The sequence below is a fragment of the Ursus maritimus genome, unplaced genomic scaffold (assembly GCF_017311325.1).
Source record: "Ursus maritimus isolate PB19 unplaced genomic scaffold, ASM1731132v1 scaffold_4, whole genome shotgun sequence".
In the NCBI taxonomy this organism is placed as follows: Eukaryota; Metazoa; Chordata; class Mammalia; order Carnivora; family Ursidae; genus Ursus; species Ursus maritimus.
The window spans coordinates 89,577,023-89,601,559 of NW_024426552.1; the positions used below are offsets into that span (position 1 = coordinate 89,577,023).

Consider the following 24,537-nt stretch of genomic DNA (forward strand, 5'->3'; position numbering starts at 1 on the left):
TTTTTGTTGCTTTTATGGAGAAGTGGATTTACAGACGTTCTCCATCAAATTCTTGGAAGCCTTGCCATCCGTTTTTACTTACTTTCAACAGAGATGATGTTCAAGGTGATGCTTTTCTATTAAAGTCATCATCCATATTCATGCCAAGAATTTGGTGGGAATGGGTCATCTGCACAGCAAATGCCCCGACTGACAAGGATAGCTACTCTTCACCTCTGTTGAGCACCATCATTCCTGAATAAGACCTAGAGTTGCCAGGTCTTTCAAATTTTAGTAGAATCTGGAATTCCAGGGTTTTTTATATGAAATTTGCGCATTTAAAATTACAAACTATTGACAACTGCTTCGATTAAAATCAAAATACTGCACCAAGGGGCGCCTGGATGGCTCAGGTCATGATCCCAGGGTCCTGGGATCAAGCCCCACGTCCGGCTCCTGGCTCAGCGGGGAGCCTGCTTTCTCCCTCTCCCTCTGCCTCTTCCCCTGCTCATGCTTGCCCTCTCTGTATCTCTCTGTCTCAAATGAATAAATAGAAACTAAAAAATACTGCACCAAAAATAACACACCCATGGCAAAAAGACTGGTTTGGAGCCACAAGTTTTAGGGAACACATCACTGCTATGTGAACTTTTCCTACCAAATTAGTCTACTGAATTCAAAAAAATTTTTTTTAGCTTCTATTATTTGCCAGATAATGGGCTCTATGCTGCAGAGTTGAAGACGACTTGCTGTCCCGAGCATATATTCCCTCCCTCCAGTCAGCACTCTTTGAAAAAGTGGACCTGTACACAGATCTAATTTCTACTTTCAATTAGCACAAGGCAAGATAGCCTGAGAGGTTTGTTTAAAAGGGTCATTTGCAGTCCCTGTTTTGGGGTGCATGGGGGGCAGTTACACAAATATGGCGACTGGGGGTAGGAGAAAGATAAAGTGAAAGTTAACATAAATCCTTTTCGGGCAAAGGGCCGGACAGCCAACTTCTAACCTGCACGAGAATCACTGTGAGGGCAGAATCCCATGGATTCTTCTTAGTTTATTTGCTTCTATGGGAGAGCATATCCTCTAGTAGCTTTTGAGAAAGGGCGTATGGGAGGCAAATTTGTGAGATCTCACATTTCTAAAAATGTCTCCATGATACTTCACACTTGGCCAAGGGTAAGCAGGTGTGAGACCTTTCTCTTTCAAATCTTGACCTACCTGCCTGACTTCTAGCTTCCAGAGCTGCTACTGAGAAGTATGAAGCTAGTCTGATTTCTAACCCTATGTGGCCAGTTTTCCATTTTGGGGAACTTCTCTTGGTCCTAGTGTGTTGAGATTTCAAGATGGTGCACCTTGATATTGGTCCATTTCCATCCATCGTGTTTGGCACCCTCCCACCCTTTCATTCTGGAAATACATGTGTTTCCTGATTTCTGCTCCATTTTCTCTCTTCTTTCTCAAGTTCCTATTACTTGGATAGTGAATGTCCTGGTCTGATCCTAATCTTTTATCTTTTCATTTGTTTTCTGTTTTCGAGGTTATTCTCTTAATTCCACCTTGTAACCCTTCTGAATTTTTAATCTCTGGGAATATTCCCATGCTCTTCGAGCATTCTTTTTCAATAGCATTCAATCCTCCCTCTAAAGAGGACTTATTTTTTTCCTCATCTTTCTGAAGATAACAATTGTTTTCTGAAGCTGCTCCTTCCTTAGTCTTTTGATTCTTCCAAGTTGTTGGCATTGGGCTTGAAACTCATGTTTATGAGATGTCGGGTCACTCTTCATTAAGCTGGAGGACTAAAAAGCTGACGGGATTGTTGAGTTAGCGTTCCAGCTTAGGGCAGTGGTTCTCAATCTTTGCTGCAGACTGGAATCACCTGGGCGGGGGGGGGGGGCGCTTTAAGAAACACCGATGCTCCAGAAATGCTGGTTTTATTGGTTCAGAGTCAGATCTGGCTGTAGGGGTTTTGAAAAGCTCCCCAGGTGATATTACTGAGCGGCTCAGGCTGAGAAGACCCACCCAAAGGTGCTCCAGCTGAACCACTTCCTTTTGGCCCCGGAGGCTCTCTAGGTAAGACTGTTGATACTCTCCTGGATGTCTACACTCGCGGAATCCCATTTTTGATAGGGTACCTTGGCCACCTGCTGTGGACTGTCTTCCAGTCTCGGGGCTTTCTGTGTTACCTTCGGAGGATAAACTTACAGGCTTCTGCATGGCTGCAGTTGTCCAGCTGAAAAAACAAAATGGGAAGGAATTTTATGGAACTAATGGCGTTTTAAACAGCTTTCAACTAGTAGTATTTGAGGTTCCTTTCCCCTTCGCCATCACTTCAAAAGGACACGGTTCCGTCTGTTTTGAGCCTTAGGGGTCTTCTGCATGTCAGCTGAGGTGGTGCTCATTCCTCCCCCTGCGAAATTAGAATTCAGCCTTCTGCAGTCACGTTTCCAAAATTCTGGAGCTAGCAAGCTCTCCCATTCTTCCCAATGTTGAGGGGAGTTGGGACTTAAAAGACCAAAAAATTCCTTTACTAATAATTTCAGTGGAGTGTTAGGAGCATGCAAAATTTGATGTGTTCAACTGGTCACTTTTACCCGTAAGAACGGCTATCATTCTTTCGAACACAAAGCTCACTTTCTTATAGAAACAGTTTTTCCATACATTTTTTCCCCCCAGAAATAAAAAAGATAATAGCAAAACAATCTAAACCTAATGTAACCACGGCCCTAGCAGGGACACTGTGCTTTATTGCTGTTGTTGTTGTTGAATGAGACCCAGAGGAGGGAGGAAGGAAGTCAAAACCGTGGGAGTTAGTTGGGGAAAGGGGAGCGTTCTGGGCCTCGGTGTCCAGAGGTAGACTTGGGCCCCTAAGGCTTGGCATTTGGATAGCATGTTAAGAACGCAGACTCCGACAAAGAATGAATGGCAGCTCCTGGGCCTATGTGGTCCACAGTCACATTTTAGCTGTCCCATAGAGGGAAATCAGAATTTTTGGCTTCTTTTGAAACATTGGCCTGTGTGATTGTGCTGCGATCTTGCAGGACCTCAACCAGCAGAAGCTGGGCTGCAGCTGCCCCCTTCGGTGGCACTGGAAGCTTCAAGCACTCTGCCACCTGCCCGGCCTCCCAAGGCATTGGAATTTGCAACTTTGGGGATGTGGTTCAACTTTTTAAAAAGTAACAACAACAACAACAGCAATCCTATTCATGGCAGAAAAACCCTACTTAAGTCAGAAAGAATTAAAACATTTATTGGGCATAAATATATTACATATACACTACAGATACAGTTAGGTATTACATATAGCATAGTATTTGCAAAATCTATACATTAAAATTGATATGGCAGTTTTAATACAACGTATATGAAATAGTCTAAAATTTACAATACAGGAAAACATGATTATTTTTTTTTCCTCCTAAAGTTGAAAAGCTTGGAATGTATGTCCAACAGTGAGGTAAAACATTTTGTCTCTCAATTTAAAGAACTGTGCAAGGATAACATTCAAACACATTCAATTAGGGCACTTTTCAATTTTGACAGGAATACTGAATTACTGTAGCCAACAAAACACAGTTAGAAAATGCCAACATTTCAAGTTGATAAGAACAAGGCAGATAATATGAAAAAAAATCTTTTAAAAAAGAAGTTTTTGAGACCATTTGTTTGAGGACAAAGGGCAGTTTGCTTCACGTGACTGGAGTTTCTCGTGCCAGGGATGAGTCTGACATACAGAGCATCACAAGCCAGCCACTCACTCATTCCGACGTATTGCAAAAGGGCAAAGAAATAAGGTGAATCTCACCCTTTTATTGTTCGTGTGTAACAGTAACATCCACATAGCTATGTTATCAATGTCACATATGCAGATCTGCGATAGAAAACAGTGCAGATGGAGTAATAATTTTTTGACCGAAGGATGATAATGAAAACCAGATCACGGAGAACAATAAAATAAAGTGCAGTCAGCTGGTCTTGACACACTGCGGCTTTCTGGTAAGGTTCAACAGGCTGAAAATCTCAAAAAGACAAAGTACTCATCGCAATCTTGGCCTAACGTATTATTTCATTTAAAACATTTCAACCGATTCCGAGAATTTCTTTATAGCAGCAGTTCTGAAGTGTTTCCGAAAAGGGACTCTTCCCCCCCGCGACCAGGGATTTTGTACTCCGCTGACTTCATTGCTTAAAGAACGCCTTTCCCCTCCAAAAACCAGCTGCCCGGGATGGCCTCAGAAAATGCAGACGCGGTGTTACCGCGGGTCAAACACACAAGGAGAGGGCCGAGTTTTGGAAGGCCAGAACTTTGGCAAAAATAGATTACCTTGATGCCACCACTTTGCAAGGCTAATTAAACTAATTATTATAGTCAATAACAAAATACAAAACTCTCTAGTACTTACTACATCAATATAGGCACACAGAATAATTCATTGATCTTAGCGCTTTCTTTCAAGAGATGATTATGGTTTTTTGGGTACATGTAAACGTTTCAATCACTGATAATGGATTTTTTTTTTTTTTGGCATTTAATGCACTAGATGCTCTTATCTTTTAAAAACACAAGAAAATGTCAGAAGATTGGTAATACTACAGGTGTTGCCGAGGAATGAGACTGACCTAAAATTACAAAAGTATAAAACACACAAAAAAATAACATGCTACAAGGGAAAATTAGTACATAAGTACACTTAAAAATTTTTACAATAAATAAAGATTGCACTGTAATTGGCATTTAAAGTACTGTATGCAGAATATAGTATAAATAAACCAAAAACAAAATAATGTTGGTTTCCCCATGACTTTGGTATGGGAATATTTTAAGCTAGTACAGGATACTGCATCTTAAGACAACACAGACCAAGCACAAAATCGCTATGATCAAGAAAAACCAAGTAGCAAAAATATACAAAAACAGAAGCAGGGGGATACACTGTGTCTGTTGCACCCTTTTGGAATATATTTGCACCTCCAACTCTTAAACGTCCCTGAGGTACGCGAACATTATGGACTCATATAAATAATCCAATGACTTTGGGTTAAAACTGATTATCGCATGACTCGGAATAAACATGCAAGAGTAACACGTTGCACTCCGCTAGCACCTGTTGATGAAGGATCTCAAAGCACTTACAAACATTAGAGTCCCCATTTCATTTTATTTCATTTTATTTTTAATGCATGGGAAACTGAGGCACAGAGAGGTAAAGTGACGTGTTCAGGTCACGCAGCAAGTTAGTGACAGATCCAGGGAGAGAATCTAGGCTCCTTCACCCCCAAAACACCCTGTGCTTACCACCAAATATCATCCCCTCTCCACACATGGCCAGAAATAGGAACTACAAATTTAGATGACTCTCTTTCGGGTTTTACCAGTTTTTATCCGCTGTTAATGAATAGGATGTGCACCGAATTAAGGTACTGAAACTCAATCACTTCCTTGATACCTCAAAGAACAGCCTCACGGCAAATCGTCCAAAAACAATGAGCTGACGTGTAAGAAGACTGCTCACAATTAGTGTAAATCACGGACAATGGGCAGAGGCCCTAAACTGTCACCAGTTCTCGTCATATAACTCTGGTCAAACATAACAATATAATAACTCTAAGTGATTAGATTAGAAGTTATACACAAAGACAAACACGTTAAAGCAGCTTTGAAAACAGCTGAACAGGGAGACAACTAACTATTGCACAATGCCCTCTTAAAGTTACTGCTATGAATCGCTGGGGTGACCGCTACAATGCTCCGTAGTTTATAGGTGCATTTTGGTTACTTGATTTCTTAGACAGGCAGCTCATAGTGTTAAAATCATAAGAAATACAGATTATTAAAACGTTTCAGATTAAAGTACACATTTTGATTTAAATGAGCTAAACAGTTAAATAGGAGCGACCAACGGGTAGTTTAGGGCAGCCTCATCTGAGTGAACACATCTTCCGTACGTTGTTGCGCTTGTAGTTGTGTGGTAATACTCTGCCAACACTGACATCCTAGACCTGTAAGTACACACACTGTGATTCATGTTCACAGAGACAGATGATCAAGACAAAAGAAGTGACCGGTGAATATAAATTACTAAACCGTAACATGGGAAAAAAAAAAAATCAAAGGCTTGCAAAAGACATCAGTGAAAACAGAATAAAGGCAAATCTGAAAATTTAAAAGAAAACATAAGAAAGCTAGCTTTTGGTATCTGGTTTGCTTTTCTTTTTTTTTTTTCCTTTAAAAAAAAAAATCCAGTTTAATCTCTTCCTAGTTTTGCATTTCAAAAAGGTGCACCAAAACACTGATATTTTTTTTTCCTAGCTAAATCTGTAAAACAAGAGAAGTATATAAATCAAAGAACAGAAGGGCTTAAAGGGGGAGGATCTGAATAAATGTGTGTATTAAAATGTGTAGCATTAATTAAATTCATACCTCTAGTTTTGTTGGGTTTGTTTACTTCATTAAGAAGTACTGTAATATAAAGGCAAATAAAATGGACAAAGTTGCAAAGCCAACCACAATGAGGGCTGCAAACTGTTCATCAGTAGGCATCATGCTCTTCATTTTGGGATCGTCTAAGCTCCCCGTGTCCCCTGTAAGCATGACCTCACTTCGTTGCAATACAAAAGCCGCAGAGGGGCTGAAAGCTCCGCTGAGCTCCTGGGAGGTGTCTAGGCAGCGGCGGCACACGCACACGCGGAACCGGTAGTCTGTGTTGGTCTGGAGGCCTGAGATTTGGAATGTTGCTTCTTCTCCCTTGTATACCTTCAAGGACAAACAAAAACGTCCTGGTCAATAAGTCTGTAACAACACAGTGGTCTCTAACTTAATAATCTGACAAGCCAGGTCCACCAGGCCCCTGGTGTTTACTCCAGAATACAAAAATTATATGGAGAGGCATTTCTCCTAATCTGTATTTCATTCAACAACAACCAAAGATAGGTATTCATTCCACCCCACCCTGAACAAACAGAAGACAAAATCCAGTGACTGGAATTGCAGCTGACCTGAGTAATACACATCTAATGAAATTTTAATAATTTAGACTACAAATTAGAAGATGACTAAATTCTTAGAAAGGGCTCCATGGTCTTGGTCCACAGAATGAGTCAGCATTTTTTTTAAGCCAAAACAATTAAAAACTGTTGTACAAACAGATGCAAAGCGTCGGCTGGATGATTTTGACAGTTGCACACCAGATTATACTACACCATTAAGACATCCTACTTCCACCCCTAAGAAGTACACACCATTCTGACTTCTTTCTGTCATTAGTTTGGCCTGTTTCTAGAAGTTCATGGAAACGGAATGCTCCTTCATGTCTGTTCTTGAGCCTACAAGGTTCACCCATAGTATGGATTCAGTAGTTGTTCCTTTCGCTGCAGGGTAGTGTTCCATCATCGTCTTGTATCTCAGTGTATCCATTCTCTTTTTGATGGACATTGGTACTTTTTTCCAGTTTGGAGCTTTTATATAATAAGACTGCTATGAGCATTTTTGTATAAATCTTTGAGGACTTAAGTATTTATTTATTTCTCGAGAAATAATTTTCCCAAGTGATCCTGTCACTTTGTACTCCTGCTAGTAAAGCATGAGAGTTCCGGTCGCTCCACATTCTCATCAACATTTGTTACTGTTGGCCATTTATATTTTAGCTAAATAATTCCCATCGTGGGTGCTAATGCTATCTCATCTGCATTTGCCTGATGCCTAAAGATGCTTGCTACCTTTTCATGTGCTTATTGGTCATTCATGTATCTTCTTTTGTGAAGAGTATTTTCAAGGCTTTTATTAATTTGTAGGAGCTCTTTATATAAATCTGGATAGTCCTTTGTCAGATATGTGTTGCAAATATTTTCTCCCAGTTTTATGGGAGATACTTGCCTAATTGTTTTTGTAAAAAAATTTTGATACAGTCCAATTTATCACAAATTAACATTTAAATTATTTAATGGTCGGTCTGGTCATACAGAGAGTACACACTTAAGACAATCTGTTTTTTCTACTAAGGATCTGGGGTATTTTCTTCCCCTCTGTTCATCTAATATAATCACCACAAGGCTTACTTTTACAGGAACTTGAAAGCTACCAGTTTACTTAGAGATTATCACCCTTTGAGTTGACTGAAGCTAAGGAGAGTTTTAGATGAAGAATGGGAAGGGAGGTCTCACAAGGTTCTTGTATCAAACTGACAGATTCAAACTTAGAGAATGATAATCGCATTAAAATTACATAAAAATTCATGGCTTACATTGGCGTCAGTGAATAAAGACAGGAAAGAAGTACCTGGAACTTAACCAAGTCAGTAAGAGATTTGGCTGATGAATAGTTAAACAAGAAAGTAAAATGAACTGAATCTTTCCTGTATGAGTGGGTACTGAGTTAGCATCTATGAAGTGCTTAAAACAGGCCTGGCACATAGTAACTGCACAGTAAACTACTGAGAATTTTAAAACAACTCCAAAAATATTACTAAAACACAGCAATTAGAAGTGATAGGCATAAGCATTTTCAGCCTGGCAACAGGCTAACTTAGTAAAGCTGTCAACTTTGCCCATTAATACAAATCCCCTAGAAAATAAAAAGTATTTCCAATGATCTCCACTTTGTCTGAAACACTCGCCAGCTATAAATTCCAGTAAGAATTTATAAATGTGTTTTTAAAGCCTGGTGTATAAACTTCTACCAAAAAATAGGACGTTCCACCAGTGAACACAGGTGCACTGGCCATGAATTTAGTGTTGGGCAAAGACAGCAAAAGGATCTCACAGTTTAGAAGCGCCACCCTACTTCCAATGTTCACTTGATATTTAGCCTTTTTCTTAAGATTTTTCCTCCCATTCTCAAACTTCATAAGCAGACTTTGTCTTATTATACTTTTGTTTAGTGCCCAAGTGCCAGAAAACCAATTCTGCCCTTTTCTTATGCTGATCCAGAATCATCATTGCTTTTGCTATTTCTTTGTAAGATTTTTAAGCACGCTCCTCCTGGTGAGTTCCCCTATTTCTTTAAAGGCTGTAGAAAGAGCATTAGCAACTGGAGTCGTAGACAGAACTGGGCTGGAGCAACCAAGTATAAATGAATGAGCTGTAAGAAGACCCAGGCCACTCCCTTCTCACTGTTCCAATGATGAATTAGTTAAATGGATGGTTTAAGACGGGCTGTCATGCTGATTGCCCCAACCCACACACCGCCAGCTATTCGAGAGTTCCACCTACACTGCAATGGAACTGGCTCTTTATGAATTATTTCCCAACATGTGAGTGGTCTCAAGAAAACAGTGGTGTACATTTTTTTTTCTTTAAAGAGATCTTGTACCTGTGAATGTTCTTTGCTTTCTCAATCTAGATTGAATTTCTTAACTTTAAACACTGAAGTTGCTATTTTCTGAGAAAAGTCTTTTCTTGGAAACTGTTGGGACCATTCCTGAAGGGAATGACTTGCAACCCTGGGACCAGTATACCAGTTTGATAAAGAAGGTCCCTCCACACTTGCCATCTGAGCTTTGGTTTCTCATCTGCAACATCCCAGTAAACAATCCATTCTGATTCTGCGGCGATAAGTTACCACGGGGATGTTTACTGAGTTGGAGAGAAGCTGCCATCTAAGCCTTAGCTGCAAGATCTCCTGCTATACCTCTTTTATTGATTCTTAGAGGCCACATTTCTTGCAACATTTGTTTGCACTTATCAAAGGTTGAAAGACGGTAGCTGTTGGAGCTCTTCTCCTCCATGCAACCCTGGCGAACTGGGCCTGGTTAGACTGGGAGGCACTGGGCAGATCCTTCTCGAGTACAGGAACTGGAATCAGGATCCCAGGTTTAAGTCCTTGCTCTGTTACTTTCCAGGTTTGTGAACTTAGGCAACTAACAGCTCTGAGTCTTAGTTTTTCTCCTCTCTAACCTGGGGATAGGAGCCGTACCTAAGCTAACCCTAAGAGGGACTGAGGGTTAAATGAGAAACTGGAAGTAAAGAGTGCTTTGTGAGAGCAACATAATGAAGGTAAGTCAACTTTATCAAATTTAATCCTCCTGATTAGAGACAAAGACATTGAGGATCAGAGAGACTGTTAATTTCTTAAGGACTCATAGCAAATAAGGGCAGGGGTAGACCCCCAATGAGATCCCACTCTTAAGCACCCATGCTCACCACTGGAACCGCCCAGCCCTGGCTCTCCCATCCCCTTTGGTAGGCAGTGATGCCACCACTTGTCCTCTGCTTCAGGCCTAGTCTAATGTCTACGGTCTGACATGAGGTCCAGTTCTGTTGGCCTGATTTTGTCTTCCCAGACAGCTCCACTATCTTTCTGGTGTTTCCGTTAAACACCTCTCAGATCACCCCATCTTGGTTTCCTCCTGTCTCAGAAGGAAAACACTGTCTTGCTCTTCTGAGGTATGGAAAGCAGTTCCCCCACTCCGTCTGTGCCAAGCAAAGGCTTGGGCAGCATATCTGTGACGTGGCCTCTTACTTTATGCCATCAAACAATGACCTCGTTGCCGAAAACCAGTTAATAACCTATCCCCACAGATGTTTTCGAGACTTTTGGCAAGTGGATATAAATGTTCACTTATACCTGTTTAAATGAATTCTGTGGTTTCCAGAATTTGCACAGCTAGAGCTTTTGAAGAAAGCTGGCCCAGAAGTATATTTAATTTCTTAGGAACCCAATTCATGGAATCTCGAAAAGAACCTTCATATTTTCATTGTGATGGCTCTGCTCAACTCTAATTCTCTGGAATGAAGATCTCTGAAACTGTATTTAGAGAGCAAAGAGGAATGCTACTTTCCTCATACCATTTGGCAAAAAGCTTAATGAGGGAAAAATGAATATTTAATTGAAGGGAACTTCCTTAATGATAAGCCCAATTAAAACTTAGGCTTCAATTTGTAAATGTTTTTCTTTTAGCCATTCTGGTTGTTTTAACTGGAACAGCTCCCCGCTTTTACAAGCATTGCCAACACAGAAATCTTTAAAAAAAAAAACAAAACATGATACACATATTGACTGTGGGACTGTGTTCTATTAACGCCACAGCAACCAGCCCCATGGATGGCCTGAATTCAGTGAATGTTCTCGACTTAGAACCCTCTACTCCAGAGTAGATATTCTTATTCCACAGTGCCTGAAGAGAGAGGATCATTATGAGAACCAGGTAAACACGAACATGAAGTATTGGAGCGTACACGCAAACCACAGAGCAACGGGAACGAGTTTTTAGCATAGGGCCGCAGCCATCCCTGTAAAGAAATCGAATCGTTAACAGGAAGTTGTTTCCAGTGTATTGACAGAAAATACAGAGTTTCTAATGTATTTTAGAAATGGTCAACAATGTCTTAAAGCCTTTTGGATTAATGCTGAACTAAGGAAAAATTAAAACAATCCCAATACCCCCTTTCCTGATGATTCTCGTTCCTGAGGTTTGAGCTAACGGATCTGTTCTGGGGGAAACAGTTACAGCCAGGGGATCACCAAACCACAGGCCCATCCTGTCTGCCGCACAGCTGCGCCCCCACTGGGGGGACTTTTCGTGGGACGGCGCAGCTCTCCACTTGAGGACGGCAGGCCGCGGGCCCTGTGTCCCTTTATTTTCATTCATTTTGACAGGGGCACCATTATGGGTTTTTCCTCCTGCCTCAACCCAATTTAAAAGGCATGGCTTCACTTAAGATTGTCTTTATTGAAGTAACCAATCATAATATCGCAAGACGTAGGGAAGCGATATTATTTTTATAAAGACTATTTCTGTTCTTGATTTGATGTACGATATATTTTAAAGTAATTCTGACATGTTTATTCCAAAGAGGAGGATTTAAAGTAATACCCAGATAACTAAAATGAAGAATCTGTCCCTTGATTCGGAACAACATGCTGTGGAGCTGGGATCCTCTACCCCAGTGTCTTCTGGGGAGGACTACCGGGGGCCGCCTCTGGGCCAGTGCCTGCTGCCCCTCTTGGGAACTGCAAAGGCAGACGGAACCGCACAGCGTTGTCGTTTCCACGGCACGTTCTCACTACTGGAGGGGCGGAAGCTCACGGTGACCCCGAGTTAGAGGACGAGTATCCCTCCTTGTACAACAAAGCGGCCGAGGCTCAGTGAGGTGAATTCGTTCTTCTAGTCTCACATGACTGTGGGATACCCTCCAGTGCAAGACGGAACCCACCAACCTGCAAGCCTCCTTTGTCGAGGGCGCAGTGCGGGGCAGGCCTTGCGGTTCCTGAGCTGAGGAGGGCAGGTAAGGGGCTGTTCCTGAACTGTTTCTTGAGGGTCTGCTGTTTTCACCCTAACCCGTCTATAAGCTCTGGGCGTACTAACCATGCTCTTCTGTTATATGCCGGGTGTCCCTCATAGGACAGAGGACCTAACAGTTTCTCAATACACCAGGGTCCTACACCTGGGCTCCAAGAAACTAAAGATATATTTGTCTCATGCATTTTAAATGGGTGTATGAACATTTTTCTGATGGCCTTCATCAGATACTTAAAGGAAGCTAAAAACCTAAGAAAATTAAGAATCTGTCAAATGATGGCTTTTAAATACCCCCATGCTGATCTGTTGTTTTGTTTTGGATATGACCCTTTATTCAGGCAAAAATTAAAACAAGCTGTGTTAGGGAATTAAACTGAAAGACATTAAAAAATAGGTAAGCTCTAAGACTTTCAGACAGTTGCGTTAAGAGAAGATCTCTCCTCATAGTTCATAATGGGATGTCATGAAGAATCAATTCAGGTCCCAATACTATAGTCTAAAATAGGATACAAAATGAAAATTCATTTATACAAAGATGCCATCAAATTAACTGTAAAGGTCCACAAATTTCAGATGCTTTAAAGGTTTCCTTAATACAACAAATCTGAGCATTAAGAATATTAATGACTTGCCACAAATCTTGTCCCCTAACAGGTAACAATTTGTTAGTTTGTTGCTCTTTTCTCATCTTCAGTGTTGTTTAAGTATTTTTTGTAAGAATTATTGCAGTCTAGGGGCGCCTGGGTGGCACAGCGGTTAAGTGTCTGCCTTCGGCTCAGGGCGTGATCCCGGCGTTCTGGGATCGAGCCCCACATCAGGCTCCTCTGCTATGAGCCTGCTTCTTCCTCTCCCACTCCCCCTGCTTGTGTTCCCTCTCTCGCTGGCTGTCTCTGTCGAATAAATAAATAAAATCTTTAAACAAAAAAAGAATTACTGCAGTCTGAACAGGATATGAATATGAATCATCTTGCTTTACATTCTGTAGGTATCAAACTGTCTACGTTATACCTTGCGCAAAAAAATCAGTCACCTACATATACATACAATTTTCAGTCTAGAATGCTTCGTAATTAATACTTTCTGAAAAGAAGTTTTAAGCTGCTTGGAAAACATGTTTATTAATGGCAGAAAGCCAAATCAATGCATGTATGGATTCTATACAGTAACATTTTAGGTGAGGCTTTACTACTTTGAGAGATTGTTTTATAATTAAGGCCAGCTGCTCACCTCATATTGTCATAGTTGAACAACAGAAAGCTAATAAGCTAGAACCAAGGCAAAATTAAAGTCCGTGTTTCAAGCAAAACATCAGGGAAAGCCTCCGTGCTTGCCATATTTGCCTGTAAACCTTGGTCTGGGAAGCAGAAAGACCCTTTCTATTAGAGGTAATCTTTTTTCACCTAAGTTAAAACACTTCTAAATCCACCCCACGCTGAAGCTTACTCTGCTCACCACCACAGTTTAAGGAACCTGTTCCTTGGAAACTGCCTCTTTCATGCATGCAAGAAACATTTACGGAGTGCCTAAGTACGTGCCAGTGCTGAGCAAATAAAAATGAGGCCCACAAGCCCATATGCGAGCGGATCCTGTCTGATCAGCGCTGGGACGGGGTACACACAGCCCTCGAAGTCCCGGAGCTCGGCCGTGCTGTACGCTCAGCACTAGTTACCTCGCACTCCCCTGTGTTTGCTTCTACGTATCCTCTCTGGACCATAATGATTTCAACCGTTACTCTTGCAGCCGTAATATAAACAGGTTTCACTCCCTAGTTCATGTCCAGAACAAGTGAATGAAGTACTCGAAACATCAGGTGTAAGTTAATGCCTACTGAATAGGGGGAAGCAAAAAAACTCAGTACAAATTGTTCCGGACTCAACTGTGGCTCTTTATGTACACTACGTACCTTAATCAGTTCTTGGTAAATGTAGTGAACACATGGTTATGTGAAGAATGCTAATCCCGGTCTACTGAGCCTGCCCCGCGGTACTATGTTTTCATATATTTCCAACAAGAGACTCAGTTACAGCTACAGTAAGAAATTCCGAATATACCCATGTGATTAGGTGCCATACTAGGATTTGTATGTCCATGGGTCTACACATGTAACATTAAACAAAAAAACAGCAAAATCTAAAGCTATTAAGTAATCTCTACACCCAACATGGGGCTTGAAGTCACAACCCCGAGAACAAGAGTCACGTGCACGTCTGACTGAAGCAGCCAGGTGTCCCAAACAAATAGCTGATTAAAAACAGCCAACCTGCCGTTAAAATCTAAATTATTGAATGGATTTACCTGTGTTTTAGCAATGCTTGCAATATATAGATAGTGATCAAATACTGCTTTTTCAATGTCAAACAGCAATCACTATCTTTTAAGAAGCAGAACATTTTTCTAAGAACAGGCAGGAAAGCATGGTATGTGGAATATAATGTTTTTAAAATAACAATGACAAACATGCAATGAATGTACTGTTGGGATATGAATCATTCTTAAGTGTTAAACGATATGCTGTGAAATTCTGTAACATTTTATCTTTTAACCATCATCACATTGCTATGGAACAGGACAATGCTGCTGGCGTTAAGATGAAGAAATCCGGTGGGAAAAACCCTCTGCTCCCTATCTGAGCTGAGACCCTGCAACCAATCCTATTTTTCTGGTAAGCTGAAACAAACACATGAAATTATTTACTCTGAAACGGTATACATCTACTAGAAAGAGATTGGAAAGTGAGACAACACAACAGTGTTTTTTTTGTTTTTAGTGCTTTGCTCTTAACGAGGAATGATGGAAACTGGACGATGACATCATCCGCTGATGTTAATCAATACTTGGTAGATGTCATAGTTAAAAATAGTTTTTTGCAAAATGTGGTTAAAGCAATTCATTCTTCTTGATCTGATTCTTCATATTAACAAAGTACATGAAATGTACCAAAATTTTCTTTGTTCTACACATTTGCAAGTATTCTTCGTTATTAAATAAGGAACATTAACCAGCATTTAACAAAAACTCTGAATCAAATTATTTTCTACCTGTTTTGTGTATCTGGAGCCTCTAGAGCTGAATAGAGAGGTCTTTACAAATCATGCTAATGTTTGAGAAGGTAGTTTCCAAGTTTGATATACACGCGGGCCTCCTTTAAAAGTTCTGGTAAGGAATGGGCTTCACCTTTCCTTAGAGTAATAGTATCATATCCTGATTTTATCCTGATAAAAATAATTATTAAGTTCCTGGAAACATAGGAGAAGGAAGGGAAGAATGAAGGGGGGGGTAAACAGAAGGGGGAATGAACCAGGAGAGACTGTGGACTCTGGGAAACAAACTGAGGGCTTCAGAGGGGAGCGGTGGGGGACTGGGATAGGCTGGTGATGGGTATTAAGGAGGGCACATATTGCATGGAGCACTGGGTGTTATACGCAAGTAATGAATCATGGAACATTGCATCAAAAACTGGGGATGTACTGTGTGGTGACTAATGTAACAAAATAAAAATTATAAAAAAAAAAGGTTCCTGGAAACGTAACAGAAACCAATGGGGCATCTTAATCTTCTGTAGCCAGTGACAGAATCTGTACTGCTGGAGGAATTAAGGATCAAACAGTGTCGTGAAGGGGCGCCTGACTGGCACAGCGGTTAAGCGTCTGCCTTCGGCTCAGGGCGTGATCCCGGCGTTCTGGGATCGAGCCCCACATCAGGCTCTTCCGCTAGGAGCCTGCTTCTTCCTCTCCCACTCCCCCTGCTTGTGTTCCCTCTCTCGCTGGCTGTCTCTATCTCTGTCAAATAAATAAATAAAATCTTTGGAAAAAAAAAAAAAGTGTTGTGAAAAATAATAAAACCAAATTCCTGCTCCGGCTCTATTCCAGTTACACTCTCTCTTGCACGGGTTCATCATGTGATCTGTAAAGCCTTGCTGACTCAAATTATGGTTCACAGACCAGCATCGCCTGGGAGCTTGAGCCCTCACCCCACACCTTCTGCATTTGAACAGATCCCCTGGGGATTCCCCTGCACATTAAAGGGGGACAGTGACCTGGAGCTGCTCAATCACAGGCCTCAAGAGCTGATAAGCCATGTTCCTTCTTCTGTTGTAACTCCTGTGGAAAAGGCAGAAGGGAGTGGGGGAACGAGGTGGCTCAGCCAGTTAAGCTTCAGACTCTAGAGCTCAGCTCAGGTCTTTCTGGGGGAGGGGGGCAGAGGGAGAGAGAGAATCCCAAACAGGCTCCATGCCTAGCATGGNGCCGATCCATGACCCTGAGATCATGACCTGAGCTGAAATCCAAGAGTCAGAGGCTTAACTGACTGAGCCACCCAGGTGCCCCTCAGCTCAGCTCTTGCTCTTAGGGTTCTGGGTTAAGGTCCTGCCCCTTAAAAAAAAAAAGGCTTGAGTACTTCAGTTGAAACTACTTCCCCTCTATAGTAAACCACTGGCACTTTGGTTTTCAACTGTATGAAGACTTTGATATTTGCAAACACCAGTGCCAGTATCAAATACAAATATGGAATTTAAAGCTCTTCATAGGGTCATGCTTGGGAACTGAAAACTTAATACCCCCACAGACAAAATGTAAACTACGGCTTATATAAAGGGGTACACGTTAGGCAGTTTCTATCCCTGATTTTACGAAAACTGCCGCCCACCAGTCGCTGAATTGCTCACGGCAAGAGGCAGAGGCTGGACTGAGAAGCCACACACGTGCCACGCATACTAGTTCTTACCTGTTTGTACTCAGATTCTCTTCCAACCAATACCTGCAGAACGTAGTTGACAGGGTCGCCTTTCATTGGTGGTACCGTCTCCCATAAAATTTCACATGAATTTCCTTCCAACTGTGTTACTCGAGGTGCTGAAATACAAATCCACATGTCCGAGCTCAAAATTCAAAGCATCACAATAACCGTCAACATTTTGGTAATGGGAGTAGTGGGGGGTAGTGGGAGAGTGCTTGTGCCCGCTCTGAGGGGAGTTTATTTGCCCAGCCTCCTATAAAACCTGCAGGGTACCCTTTACACAGAGAAGGTACTCCATGACTAGCAAGCTATTGGTGAAAAAATCCTTTGCTCGTTATCCCATTAATAACTGCTTGGCTTGGATTGCATTTTTGTTATGTTTTGTTAATTTTTTAAAAAAAATTTTAAAAAGATTTTATTTATTTGAGAGAGAGGGAGGGTGGGAGAGAGCGCGGGCAGGGGGAGGGGCAGAGGGAGAAGCAGGCTCCCCAGTGCAGGGAGCCCGCCCTGGGGCTCGATCCCAGGACCTCGGGATCATGACCTGAGTGGAAGGCAGACTCTTAACCAACTGAGCCACCCAGGTGCCCTGGAAATTTTGTTATGTTTTCAGTAGCTATCGGGCATGTTCTATGATTAGGCCCTGAGCCGGAGACGTTGGAGAATGCAAAAATAGGGACTGTAAAAACCCTGCTTTCAAGCGAATTAAGATCAAGCTGAGGGAAGGGGCGAGCAAGGTAGGAGACAAATACAAAGGGACATAACGTAAAGAAGATTAAACGGGGGTGTATGAACAAAACGGAAGGGAGAGTCTCCTCTGTGTGAGAGTCTGAGGAAGGCATGAGAAGCAGGTGACATGTGAGACTAAGTCCCAGAGAATGGCCAGCATTGAGAGAAAGCCTTTAAAAATCAAGTTATCTCCTATTTCTATTTTTTTAAGTTCATTTTTCACCTACTAGACTCATAATTCTGGTTTAAAGGAAGATTATATTAGTTTGTAGTAAAGCATGAAAAATGAAAGAATTTAAAAATATTTCTCATAGCTTACGCTGCATCTCTACAGCTTAACTCAATGCCTGAGATTCTTCAACTTTGTAACTAGACTGCGGAACTCCTCTCTGAACCCCCTTAATCTTTATAGAGGCAGTGGTTTCTACTTGCAATTCTGTACAACAGTGCTTCAGAAAAATAAAGGTTTTCTTAAAAATAAGTTACAGTTAGTTGGCCAAAACTCCATGCAATTTATGGAAAAAATAAGGGATGCTGTCAGACCAAACAGCCCTCCAAACAGCTAAGACAATCATTTCCTGAACTGAGAAGAAGAGGAAGAGGATCTGATCACGTGGCAGTGTTAGGAAACGGTCCTTCTGAAGAAAACGTACATGAAATTCAAGTGCTTCCAATTCAGTATTCCACTGTCCACAAACGCATCTCCACCGACACACACCTAGGCAAAGGAGTGTCACCAAGACCCTTGACGTTTGCTAGCTGGGACATGTGGCCAGCCTTCCCTGTCACAGCACATCCGTCAGCCCCGGTGTGTTCAGGAACCTCTTCGGTTACAGCCGCCGGGCGAAGCTGTACCGAAGCGCTGGGCCACTTACTACCCAAGTGATGCAGGGAGCCCCCCACGTGCCCGTGCGCCTGTGCTAGTCTCCCAGTCACACGAAGAGGCGACGGCCAAAGAACTTCTCAACTGCTGAGGGGAGGGGGTGCCATGAAGCACCCCGGAAGGAGCCAGAGGAGCCTTCACAGAATCCAGGCCAGACCCCGACCCAGGCCCCGAGGTCTCTTACCCTCTGCGACGGACCCGCCCTGGCGGTGGCTGACAGAGCTCCTCCCTCAGGAAGCTCTGAATCAAAACGGCCTTGCTCCTGGGGCCACACATACAAAGGACCTCTTTTCAAGGTCGTGCTCATCCCCTTGGCCACCCAAGTAATACACAGCAAACCCTTCTTAACCAGATAACAGCTAGGTCAGATAAGCTGCCTGTGTGTCCACCAGCCCCGGGTCATTTTGGGCAGCAGCTGGATAAAGCCACCAGGGTGGCCGACCTCGGAAAGGCAGCAGGAAGCTTCACTGGAATCACCCTTTTGGGGAACAGAGGGGCACAGGCTCGGAGTCCGTGAGGGGGCTGGTGGGAGGGCCAAGCCAGCTCCACCCCACTGCCGTCTGCCCATCCTGCGAGTCCGCGGTGCACCAGGGGGACAAGGGCTCACCAGACCCGGGGGGGGGGGCAGCCCGGGAAGAGTGGTGCTTGCTCACTCCCTGTCCCCACAAAGGGATGGAGTCAACCAGTCACTGGCCAACCTCAAGACAAATACTCAAGGAGATGAGACCAGGCCACTGCCGCTCTTTTTTCAAAGGCACCTCTCCACAGTAAGAGCTGCGGCCGGGGGACAGGCTGATGAAGTCGCCTGGGTCAGGCTCCGGGCACCAGAGTCACCTGGGGATGGACACCAACCTCTGCTCTTCCTGACAGCCTCCGGGAAGGGGGACTCTCAAGCCCTCCACGGTGAGCTGTCGTAAGTGCTATCAACACCGGGGGTTCACCCTCATTGCTAACCCCAAGTGTGTCACTCGGTGTGGTCCTTTCCTTTGTCCGTCTCCCGTGGGGATGAGGCTCTTACATTATTTGCAGAATTATTTATAGAGACCCGAGGAAAGGCCTTTCCACAGAGAACCCACTCCCCAACCTTCTCTTTCAGAAAGTTCTTCACGATTCTATGTTGCTGATACTAGAAATACTAGAAGAGTATATTTAAGGTCAGCATTGAGCCTCCTACTCCAAGTTCCAACATTTCCTTCCTCTCACAGAAGAATGTGCCAGAATTCACTGCCTACAAACCTTTGATGGTGGGGGGGACGCATTTGGTTGTGCTGAAGGTATAGGTTTCTGAGAAGGGCCCTTCCCCAGCCTCGCTCGCTGCCTGGATTCTGAAGGAGTAGCACGTGAATTCCGTCAGTCTCTGCACTTTATAGGTGTGGCTGGGTCCTCTGTAGATGGAAATGAACCTAGAGGAAGGAGCAGAATCCATTAGCCGCCTGAACTCTTACTAGTGACAAGAAATTGTCACTGTTCACTTACCTTCTACTATATGTGAGGTGATGAAGTTAATGTTAACTGGGCACCTGAGAAATACAATGTCCTCTTTACCTGGATTTTCCAAATAACTGAGGTTTAGCTTGAAAATTCCTTAAATTTTAACCTTTGTCTTTGCAAGAGCTTTCAAAGCCCCTTTCCCAAACTAGTAAGAAGACATTTTAAGATTACAGATCTTTGAGAAAACATTTTTAAAAGGAAAAGATACTTAGAATCCTCCATCAGGTTAGTCAACATAATGGAAAAGCAGCACAGGTGAACTGGACAGTTAAACGGGCGGCTTCTGGATCCCTCTCCAATCCGAACCTGGAATATTTTGTACTCTAATTATTATCTCCAAAAGGCAGAAGTGTAGAATGCATGAAGATAGAAACAAGACCTTACGTTTTCAAGTGTCTTCCCCCAGGGTCTTGAAAACTATGTATTTTTACAATGAAACTGGAGTACCTACAACTAGTCATATACTATCATCGTTTGTCTTTTTATAGTTAAAGAGAAAATTTTGGAAATAACTTCCCCCCAATTATCCAGAACTTCTGTAGGTTTGGGACTTGAATCCTGCCGGCCCAAGGCCGTTTGGGGAACCACGACGTGACCTGGTCTGACACAGGCCCATCGGTTCCCCCAGTCTCCACTGCCAGTGTCTGATGACAATCCGCTGTCTTCAGAAACTGCTGGAAGTCGGTCGGACAGAATCACAGTGTAAAACGTCTCATCTCTTAGGCCAGTTTGGCCTAAGGGGCAGGCAGGATTTATGAATTCATTTAGCAAACATTTCTTGACCATCTGCTGTGTGCCAGGCTCTGTGGCTTCAAAGATGAATAAGACCAAATCCCCTTGGGCTGATTGGTCCTGTGTGTGGTCAGAGTTTTCTGAAAGCAGCAGCGTTTTCCTGTGCCAGAGAACAGTTCCTCTGGAGGGATGGATGGATGGATGGGTGGGTGGGTGGGTCTAGAAATTAAACAACTTTTTTAGAAAACCTCTCCGAGTCAATACTTATTTTACGACACCCATGCGTTCATCAGCCTTCACAACTGAGTTCCTGAGCCCTAGCCATTTCACTAAGGTTCCCTCTGCCGCGCTGTGCAAGAAACAACCTTTTACTGAGGGCTGAACATTTTCAATTTCAGGGAAAGCCAGAGTCCACTCTGACACTCACAAATACCATGGCAACCTGTTTAGTGCTCTTGACACATTACCACCTTAATGAAGATACCCTTGCTAATGCTGGAGGCAAACAGCTACTCATTAACTCAGCCTCACCTGGGTCAGAATCTCTGACCAGAATCACTGGTTGTACCGCAAAATGGAAGTCATGGTTTAAGAAGTAAACGTGTTACATCTTCATTACAAACCTGCAATAAAAGCCTGATTTTTGAAAGAATCTGGAGATGGTTACTAGCGATAGTACTGCTTCCCTGCCATGCCCTGCTCTCAGGAGACTGTTCCTTTTGAAAATAAGGTCAATATATCCACGTGGGCAGGAGGACTCACCGTCACAGAGAAATGGACTGAAGCAGATTCAGGACTCTAATTTGGTAGTGTCATCTAAATTGGGCAAATAGCATACATACCAATTTTCAAATACATCAAAATCTGCGTCTGGACTGTTGTTTTCTTTTTCCCTTTAATTTATTGTTTGGCTCTTTCACTGCTGCATTTCAGTTTTTAAAAATTGCATCTCAATTTATAGAAGGCACTGTAGAAACAGGTGCTAGAATGAAGAACTCTGAAATCTCACCATTAGAGCATCTGTTTAAGTCTGGGGCTAGTGTTACTTACAAAAAAGAGACGTTACATTTGCTTTTGGAAAACAGCTAGAATGACTCTGAAGGAGACATTTACCCAGTGGACTTCAGGTTCAAGTTTACTCCCCTTGCAGAGCAAGTTAGGGGCTGGCAGCCTGGTGCACCCAGCAGAAGAGCCCTGAGAACAAGAGGGAGAGGGGTAGTTCTTTCTCCCTCCAGTCTTTTCTAGAATAAGCATGTGTCTGATCAGTCTTTAATTAAGCCCTCTGTCTACTTTAGCAATAGTAGATCATGACTCGCTTGCTGCCGCGCTTCTGACCTTCCTCCACTTAGAAAAGGCACAGGAAGGAATTCTGGGGGGAATAACAAAACTGGATGGGGCTAATTCCTAGGTTATGTAATTAGCCAAGTACAGAGCCTCAGTCAGTGGAGGGAGGACAATGGGCATGTGACAGACTCTCTCCTGAGTCTAAGGGGCATGGGGGCGGTAAGGGGAGACACCAGGAATCCTAGCAGCTTTGGGAGAAGCATTACGAAATTGCTAGCGGGGCCAACTCTACCCTAAAGGCCCACTTAGAGAAAAAGGGGTGTCCTGTCCTTGTGGGGCCTGTGTCCTAAGGCAGACGCACAGGCCCCAGGTCCGTAGGAGCTGAGCAATGAAGCGAGACAGCTGCACTCCTGTCTCCTGAGGCCTTCTCCCCACACACCTCATTCTGATGGGTGACTGAGAGCCACTGAAGACAGCGGGTCTGCCAAGGGTTGTAAGAGTTTACGTTTATCCCTTTAATGGTTTCCCATACCCGCCTTCTTCTTGAGGACACACGAGAGGTAGAGCGGAAAGAGAAGTGAAGGATGAGACTGTGGGGTGAGAGAAGAGAAAGACTGGGTATGCACACTGTCTAATGTGGAAATCACTGACCGCAGTCATGTCCAATTTCACACTGCTTTACTTTTAACAAAGAAATGTATCCAATGCATAAGTCAATGGATTCTAGTTAAATGCTCCTTGTAAGTCCGCGTGTCAATCAAAAGCCCAAATCCTTCATAAAATCTCACCTCTCCATTTTAGGTTTCTGGAGACACGACCTTCGTATGTTAACAGCCAGTTTGGCACTTTAAGTCTAACTTTAGAGATTTCAAGAATTTTAATTTTGAAAACTTTCAGGGCGTATAACACCTGGTGCTCCATGCAATACGTGTCCTCCTTAATACCCTTCATCAGGCTAGCAAACAATGAATCATGGAACACTACATCAAAAGCTAATGATATACTGTATGGTGACTAACATATCATATTTAATAAAAAAAAAAAGATACTAAAGGGAAAAAAAAAACAACTTTAAGGGCTAACACTGGTTGTAGGCTGCTCCTACACCCACCCCAACACTCTTCATAAATGCGGGGTCCACGAGCAGAACAGCACCGAGTTCCCTGAGCTGCCAGCAACTTCCTCAGCCTCTGTGCCTTCGCTTTCTCCTCTGTGCCGTAGGGTCTCTGCGCCCCTCATGGCACTGCGCTCAGGTTTAAATGAGTTAACAGAAGCGTTCAGCCCGGTCCTGACCTGTAACCACACTCCGCAGGTGCCAGTCACAATTACTATAATGCCAGGGTTTTTAACAAACTCCGCTCTCCCTTCTGAGAGCCCACCTACATCCCTGCAGGCTAATACCGAGGTTACTTTCTTTTCTCCTGGGTAGAGAGCTGGCTGTGTGGGGAGAGAGACCGTCCTGTAAGCTGGGCCCTGTGCCGGCCGGAGGCATCAGCTGTGGGGCCCGTTTACCCTCCGCGCTGGGACCCCCGGTGAAATGTGGCCAGCAGTGCCTCCCTCACAGGTCTGTGGTGGGATCTGGTTTGAGAGCTCACGTGAGTGCCCCAGTCCCTACATGGAGCAGACCTTAAGGAAATGTCATGGATCCTAAATTTCTTTCTGCACGTGCTGACAGGGACATCTGTTTCAAATAAAGCTCACCAAAACAAAACAAAAAGCTCATGAGCCAACACAAAAAGAAGAGGGTCCCTCTTTTACTGCAATTCTGTAATTATTTTCCATCATTCCAAGAGGCAGGAGAAGAAAGAATCTTCTTTCTTTGGAGCCAGTGATTTATGCCAGTTGCATGGTGGCCTCTCGAGGTGGCTCCGTAGGTGAACGCCCTGTGGCTAGAACCACCCGGCAGAGATTAAAAATATTCATCAAATATTTGTTTTACAAAGACCAGTCAAATTTTTTCTCTTTCCTAAATCTCTCTTTCTTAAAGCACCTTCATTTTAAAATTCGTTATAGTCAGCCAGAGGCCTTTGGTGATAGAATTAAACATACACTATGTGTCTTAAGACACAGTGACTGCAGACTACACATTTTAAACGCAACCAAGGACCCAGCACTTAGAGAGCACGCCCTGCCATGAAAAGAGGACAGGAGCCACCCCGCTCTGCTGGTCCCTCTCCCTCCCCCTTTTATTTAAGACTATCCAGGGTCAGTGCTTGGGCTCTACCTGGGTTCACGCACTACAGGGCCTGGGACAAGCGGCACTGCCAGAGGCCAACGGGACTCCTACTGGCTTGAAGGCCCTAAAACATACTATTTCAGGGTGTGCTGCCCCAAGCCTGGGGAAAGGGAGAGCCCTGGAAGGGGGGAAAATCACCTGTGATGGGGGATTATCTGGAGCAGCTGGGGTGCCTACATAATCAAAGGATGGTCATAAAAACCCTCACCAACACCTAAATCCCTTCATTTCTGAGGGGG

The 24,537-nt window shown here is 43.3% G+C and overlaps 1 protein-coding gene across 6 annotated transcripts in view; it reads right to left on the reverse strand.

The window, feature by feature from the left end:
- Window positions 1–3,205: 3,205 nt before the first annotated feature.
- FNDC3B (fibronectin type III domain containing 3B) overlaps window positions 3,206–24,537 on the reverse strand; it is a 380,755-nt gene continuing 359,423 nt past the window's right edge. For all 6 annotated transcript variants that reach the window (XM_040621603.1, XM_040621598.1, XM_040621601.1 and 3 more), the window contains 3 exons: window positions 19,792–19,958; window positions 16,935–17,062; window positions 3,206–6,730 (listed from right to left, as the gene is read on the reverse strand). In XM_040621603.1, coding sequence (XP_040477537.1) covers window positions 6,419–6,730; window positions 16,935–17,062; window positions 19,792–19,958 — 607 coding nt within the window. In that variant the 3' untranslated portion in view covers window positions 3,206–6,418. The remainder of the gene's footprint in view (window positions 6,731–16,934; window positions 17,063–19,791; window positions 19,959–24,537) is intronic.